The 7,978-nt window shown below is 34.1% G+C and overlaps 1 protein-coding gene across 1 annotated transcript in view; it reads left to right on the forward strand.

The window, feature by feature from the left end:
* The first annotated feature begins 2,008 nt into the window (after positions 1 to 2,008).
* Positions 2,009 to 7,978, forward strand: part of LOC107553159 (ras-related protein Rab-7a-like) — a 15,143-nt gene continuing 9,173 nt past the window's right edge. The window contains exons 1-4 of the mRNA XM_016235288.1: positions 2,009 to 2,107; positions 2,397 to 2,523; positions 4,299 to 4,517; positions 5,325 to 5,453. Of these exons, the coding sequence (XP_016090774.1) occupies positions 2,055 to 2,107; positions 2,397 to 2,523; positions 4,299 to 4,517; positions 5,325 to 5,453 (528 nt within the window). The 5' untranslated portion in view covers positions 2,009 to 2,054. The remainder of the gene's footprint in view (positions 2,108 to 2,396; positions 2,524 to 4,298; positions 4,518 to 5,324; positions 5,454 to 7,978) is intronic.

Here is a 7,978-nt window from a genome sequence, read left to right on the forward strand (position 1 = left end):
TGTGTGTGAGAGAGAGAGAGAGAGAGAGAGGGTGCGTGTGTGTGTGTGTGTGTGTGTGCATGTTTATGTGGTTTATGAGGACACAAATTTGTATAATAACATGGGTATGACATAGGTGATTTATGAGGACATTTTCAGTGTCCCCGTAATTCAAAAGGCTTATAAATAATTCAGAAGGAAGTTTTTTGGAAATCTAAAACTGCAGAAAGTCTCCTGTGAGGGGTAGGTTTAGGGGTAGGATTGGTGTAGGGCAATAGAATATACGGTCTGTACAGTATAAAAACCATTACGCCTATGGAGAGTCCCCATAAACCATAAAAACAAACCTGTGTGTGTGTGTGTGTGTGTGTGTGTGTGTGTAGAAAGAGAGAGAGAGAGCTTGAAATAAAATAAACGTTAACTAAGATAAATGAAAATAATAAACATAATCTATTATTTCTTCATTCTGAACTATTTCTGTACTCTGTTTTCATAAAAAGGCAATTAGAATATTGATTAAAAGCGGTTTTATTTCAGATAGGCCTACATTTGTCATTTTCACTTAGTTTAACTTGTTGTACTAAAATAACTAAAACTAAAACTGAAATAATAATTAAAAAATAAAAATGACAATACCATACAATAAAATGTAGAAAACTTACATTCTATATATATAATGTAATATCTCCCAGACTCTCAAATTACAATGACAATGCAAAATATAAAAATAAAAACTAATTCTTAATATTGATAAAACTATACTAGCATCACAACTATACAAAAATATTACTGATTTAAATGTACATATTAATGTGTGTGTGCGTGTGTGTATATATATATATATATATAGTACTGTAATGTTATATTTATGAAATTGTCATAAACAGTCACAGACCTGTATTTTGATAAAACTAATCAAAGCAACGGTTGTTTAGATTATAAACATCTGACTTTGGGACTTTCTAATCTAATATTTGAATTAGTCATTTTTATGCAGCTGTGAATAGTAATTAAACAATAAATATTAGTTCACTGTCATTTTAGTTAGTTTCAAGTCAAATATCAAATATAACATGTCTGAAAACAGTTGTGCAGTTTCAGCTTTTACAGTGTAAGTTTACCTGTCGGGCATTTGTCTGTAGCAAATAAAGCTGCTTCTGCTGCTGTCTAACATCCGTCTCTGCGTCACAGCTTTCTTCTCCACATCATGGCCTCTCGTAAGAAGGTGCTGCTCAAAGTGATCATCCTAGGGATGAGAATTAGCAGTGAAATCTGCTGAAACTGTTTTTTTTTTTATTTCATTGCAATGTAATAATGTAATATCCTGTCTGCATACAATTAAAATTAACAAATTAAATTACACATTACAATTACTACTATTCTGTATATGTACATTTAGTATATATATATATATATATATATATATATATACATACATACATACATAGAGTGCGGAACTAAAACTAAAACTGAAATAATAATTAAAAAATAAAAATGACAATACCATACAATAAAATGTAGAAAACTTACATTCTATATATATAATGTAATATCTCCCAGACTCTCAAATTACAATGACAATGCAAAATATAAAAATAAAAACTAATTCTTAATATTGATAAAACTATACTAGCATCACAACTATACAAAAATATTACTGATTTAAATGTACATATTAATGTGTGTGTGCGTGTGTGTATATATATATATATATATAGTACTGTAATGTTATATTTATGAAATTGTCATAAACAGTCACAGACCTGTATTTTGATAAAACTAATCAAAGCAACGGTTGTTTAGATTATAAACATCTGACTTTGGGACTTTCTAATCTAATATTTGAATTAGTCATTTTTATGCAGCTGTGAATAGTAATTAAACAATAAATATTAGTTCACTGTCATTTTAGTTAGTTTCAAGTCAAATATCAAATATAACATGTCTGAAAACAGTTGTGCAGTTTCAGCTTTTACAGTGTAAGTTTACCTGTCGGGCATTTGTCTGTAGCAAATAAAGCTGCTTCTGCTGCTGTCTAACATCCGTCTCTGCGTCACAGCTTTCTTCTCCACATCATGGCCTCTCGTAAGAAGGTGCTGCTCAAAGTGATCATCCTAGGGGATTCTGGGTAAGTGTTTGTGCAACATCTTTCTAGTATCCGTGCCGTTTAGATCAGTCGGCGCTGTCGTATGCACGCAGTGACACTTTGTCCTCTGTCATGCATATTTCAAGCAGCTGAACATATGTAAACATAACTGGCTTGACATGCCATCATAGGTGCGGCTGGAATCTGCTCGGTCCTCTGTGAAGAATGTTATCAAGACTTAAATCTATGCAGCTCAAAGAGGATGATATCAGTTGAAGCATTGCTCAATACATTGCCTGTTGAATGCATTTGTCCCGTTTGTCTTTGACAGAGTTGGGAAGACCTCTTTGATGAACCAGTATGTGAATAATAAGTTCAGTAATCAGTATAAGGCCACAATCGGAGCCGACTTCCTGACTAAGGAGGTGATGGTGGACGACAGACTGGTCACCATGCAGGTTTGCATTCATGTGTATTTAATCAGAGTGCATTTCACTCATACTACCGTTCAAAAGATTGGGGTCAAAAGACATCTATTCAGCAAAGATGCATTAAATTGATCAAAATTGAAGACATCATGTTCCAAAAGATTTTTTTATTTCACATAAATGCTGTTCTTTTGAACTTTCTATTCATCAAAGAATCCTGAAAAATAAAATGTATCAAAGTTTCCACAGAAATATGAAGCAGCACAACTGTTTTTAACGCTGATAATAATCAGAAATGTTAGTTGAGCAGCAAATCAGCATATTATTATGATTTCTGAAGGATCATGTGACACTGAAGACTGGAGTAATGATGCTGAAAATTCAGCTTTGATCACAGGAATAAATTACATTTTAAATGTATTAAAATAGAAAACGTTTAAAAAAAATTGTTTGGTTTTTTAATAATATTTCACAATATTACTGTTTGTACTGTATTCGTGATCAAATAAATGTAGCCTTGGTGAGCAGAAGAGACTTCAAAAACATGACAAAACCCCAAACTTTTGAATGAAAGTGTTATTCATGTATGGGTGAGTATCATAAAGAAATGTTTGGGGCATTTAAAAATTAAAATAAAAATTTTAATAAAAAAAAAATTAAAAAAAAATAATAATCAATCAAATTAATTTGAAAATAATAATAATAAAAAAAATACAGATGTTTTATTATTATTCATTTTTGTATTTATTATATTATTATTGTTCATTTTACTTGTGTAGTTTAATTTGTATGGTTTAAAGCAGCTTTATAGAAAATATGAAAAATTAGAGAAAAAATGATTTATGGACATTTTTATTATTTTAAATAAATTCCTATAAATTCTAAATTCCTTTGATTTTGGAGTGAAAAGGCCTAATATTTCTTAAAAATGAACTTTATGTCAGATCCACTCTTATATGCCTATAGTAGCAGTGATTTGTCAATTAAATGACTTGCTTGGAAAGTGCTCCGAAATGAATAAGAGGCCAGTGTGCTGTGAAGATGACGCTGTCATTTCCTGAACAACCATTATTTTGTGAACAATTCCTCACAGCATGAATCATCTCTGGTCATGTGACACGATGAAACGCTGCATAATAAGCAACACGGTCATCTCACAAATATGAAGCCTCTGTAGTTACTCCTAGCTAATGGGTGGGTTCTCATCTCATTCTGACGTCAAAGTTCTTCTGCTGATCATGTGAAATAAATAAGTCACATTTAGTCTGACGTTGGTAAACCCCTGGTGTTTTGCCAGTCAGCACAGATTCATGTTGTGTTTACTTGTCAGCCATGTTGTAACCTGTATGACCGGTCATGTGATGTGGATCCCACATGCCCAGACAAGCAGTACTTGGGAAGCTATTCCTGAAAAGTAATTTGTTAGAAAATACTAGTTATTATGTCTGTATTGTAACAGCTGTAGTTATTCTATCTGAGCAGTTACTCGGTGTTGGGGAAAGTTACTTTTAAAAGTAATGCATTACAATATCGCGTTACTCCCTTAAAAAAGTAACTAATTACGTTACTTATGGAAAGTGATGGGTTACGTTACTTTTCATATCTGGGCTGGGCTTGCTTGTTTGTTGATGTATTATGGAAGTCAATGGGGACCAGCCACTGTTTGGTGACTAAATAATGACCGAATTTTCATTTTTGGGTGAACTATCCCATTAATAAAGACAAACAATATAATGGCAAAAAAGAAAGCATTGTTGAGCGAAGACTTGTTATTTACTGTAAATAACTGCATTTTCGTCTTTCAGATTTGGGACACGGCGGGTCAGGAGCGCTTTCAGTCTCTGGGCGTGGCGTTCTACAGAGGGGCGGACTGCTGCGTGCTGGTGTACGACGTCACGGCACCAACTACATTCAAGACTATGGACAGCTGGAGGGACGAGTTTCTCATTCAGGCCAGTCCTCGTGACCCGGAGAACTTCCCCTTTGTTGTGCTGGGCAACAAAATCGACCTGGAGAACCGGCAGGTCAGTCTGCAGACTGGAACGCCTTGGTTTTAAAGGATTCAAATTCGTAGAACGACTGCAAATATGTCACTTTTAATAAGCTTACTCACCAGCCACACACCAGATGACCTTTATAGATACTGTTTGATATCAGATGACTGCATATATTATATATAATATAATGAGATGTGCACTATACCATTCAAAAGTTGGGGGTCGGTAACGTCTTTCAAAATCATAAATGATGATAATAATTCCAAACTTTTGAATGCTACTGTAATTCCTATATGGAATATTCCTAAATCTGTGAGTAAATGTCCTTGGTCATAATTCCCCCCCCCCCCTCAAAAAAATGAAAATGTGAAAATAAGCAAAAAGATTTGTTTTAAATAAATGAATACTTCTATGCAGCAGGGATTCTTTGAATTGTTCAAAAGTGACAGTAAAGACTATTTCAAATAAATACTGTTCTTTTAAACTTTCTATTCATCAAAGAATCCTTAAAAAAGCATAACAGTTTCCAAAAAACAAAACAAAAGGAGCAGCACAACTGTTTTCAACATTGATAATATCAGAATCAGAAATGTTTCTTGAGCAGCAAATCAGCATATTCGAATGATTTCTGAAGGATCATGTGACACCCACAATTTTAATGGTAGTCTATGTGAAGGACCCTTATTGGCCAATGATCTCATAAATAGGCAAATAGCCAGAATTAGAACTGGGAACATTGTCGATCAAGAGAATATCAAGTGACTTAAAAAAATAATAATATAAGCCATGTTGTAATTCATAATTTCATCCCCAGATCCTTTGTATTTTGTGCAGGTGACGACAAAGCGAGCTCAAGCGTGGTGTCAGAGTAAGAACAACATCCCCTATTTTGAGACCAGTGCCAAAGAAGCCATTAACGTGGACCAGGCCTTCCAAACTATCGCTCGCAATGCACTCAAACAGGTACAGGAAGCTGTGAATACCTGTCTTTCAGAAATATCAAACTGTTACAAATATGTCACTTTTAATAAGCTTACTCACCAGCCACACACCAGATGACCTTTATAGATACTGTTTGATATCAGATGAAAAATAATCTGGCAATAATCAGTCATTTATTGCCTTGTTAAAAAGATAGTTCACCAAAAAAAAAGAAAATTGTGTCTTGATGCAATTTACTCACCAAGCCTATAAACTTTCTTCTATAGAACACAAAAGGAAACATTTAGTAGAATGTTCATGCTGCTCTTTTCAGTACAAAAACTCCATGCAATAGTTTGTACAATTTGTGCTATATTCTCCTGATCCAATAAGTCTGATAGGTATGACGTTTTTCACTATAATTATTGCCTGTAAAATCTCATTTGTGAATATTCAGATATGCTGTATGAAACGGATTTAATGTCCGTGATGTTAGAGATTCAGAATATTAGACTTAAACATGGGTCGCGGAAGCGGGGGGGGGGCCGCCTGGGCCTGGACCCTTACAGAGCCTATGTATGCACGTTTAATCATTAAAAGATCGCGATCTTGATTCAAACACTCGCGATCTTATTCCTAAATGACGGTGATTCTGCTATGTCGATTAAACCTTTGAAATCCCAATCACATCGGAATATTTAAAAATGCTTTTGCGCAGCCGCTGATCCAGAGAGAGCAGCGCTCATCGTGTAAAGCTTTGTTTGAAACCGCTTCACAAACAGTCTACTTACACAGTAGGCTACATTTCTGTGTTGCAAGTGTAGGAAACGGTTTCCTCGTCGAAGCAGAGACCAGGAGACGCTGGGATATCTTTCATACAGAAGTCACTCTTTATTGAGGACTCGCTGTGCGTCGCTGCAGTCATCCAAGTCTAACCAAGGCAGTGATACATTGTAGTTTATATACATATTTAAAGGGGGAGGGATACATTCAGTAGAGGTGGAGACAATCTAATCCATAGCATGCAAATGAAGTACAGGCAATCAGCCCGACACTGGCATTTCCCCAGCCTTGATCTCATCAGCATAACAGTGTCATTCAAATGCATAGGTGCTAATTCAATCAGTATAACTACTCAAAGACTGGGGCAGAGGCACCAAGAGCCATTACAAACAAAAGGTGATAGTCTCAGTAATCTGGTTCATTTGACTAACAATAAGAGAACAGGAACCTCTTGCTACACTTTGCTTAAGATAATAATTTGTCTGATGTAATTTACCTTAAATGCTAAATACAATGTACTTCACCTTAGTTTTTCATGTGATGCTATGTCAGAACATAGGATCAGCATATTTTAAACAGATTCGTAAATTTGTAATCCCACACAAGCATTAAATAATAACGAAAGTATTGCTAAAAGTTTAAAGTCCGGATGTAGACTCTGATGTTGCGGGAGCCGCGATCAAAATGGGTCTTTGAAAGTAATGATTGTATATGTTACATTATTCCAGTAGGTGGCGACTGGCGAACCGTGAGCGTTAAATGTATTTGATGTCTAAATCATTCATTCAAGAGATTCAAAACGAAACAAGTCTATTTAAAATGATTTTTATTAGAATTCGTTTAAATTAATAAATATTTTTAATAGACTCATTTACTATAACATTAATAAAACATTTAGTCAGAAACTCAATTAAATTACATATTTCGTTTGGTTGTCTGTTTTGTTTTCAGAATCGTGGGAGAAGCGTAGCTTAAAAATGCATAGGCTACTATATGTGGCAACTAACTAACACCATTAGTAGGTAATATATTTATTATTTTATAGGTAATATTACTACTGTGGAGGGCGGGGGCGGGCCCCCCCTCCTTTTGGTTCGTTCCGCGATCCTTGGACTTAAATATTGGTATTTTTATCATGCAAAGCCATTTTATGACTTCAAAAAAATTGAACATAGTGAAGTATTGATACTTTATGATAATAATATGAAAATAAGTCATATGAATTATTTTTATGGGACTTGTCCTTTCTTGGATCATTTGAGCCACTGCTTTCATTGTATGGACAAATTTAACATGAACATTCGGCAAAATTTCTTCTTTTTTGTTTTATGTAAAAAAGAAAGTCAGTTTTTGAATGGCAAGGGTGAGTAAACAATGCCATAGAAGAACAATTTCTGGTTCCCCAAAGAACCTTTCTAAACAATTTTTTTTAAATAACTTGTTTTTTTTTCTCAGTTTGAAAAACATTTTGAAAATCTAGATACACTTGTCCACTGTTAAGAACCTTTTGTGGAATGAAAACATTCAAAACTTTTTTTTAAATAAATAAAGGTTCCAAAAAGTTTTTTTTGAAGTGATGCCACTGAAGAGCCAGTTTAGAACCTTTAAGTTAACCATTTTTTTCTTCGTCTGAAAAACTTTGTAATCTGAAGAACCTTTTTCCACTATAAAAAAAAAACTTTTGTTCAATGGAAAGGTTGCATGAATGAGAAGGAACCATCAATGCCAATAAAGAACCTTCATTTTTAGGAATGTATTTAACTGGCTGGGTTTTGTCATTAAAT

The sequence above is a fragment of the Sinocyclocheilus grahami genome, unplaced genomic scaffold (genome assembly GCF_001515645.1).
Source record: "Sinocyclocheilus grahami isolate Dianchi unplaced genomic scaffold, SAMN03320097.WGS_v1.1 scaffold465.1, whole genome shotgun sequence".
NCBI lineage: Eukaryota > Metazoa > Chordata > Actinopteri > Cypriniformes > Cyprinidae > Sinocyclocheilus > Sinocyclocheilus grahami.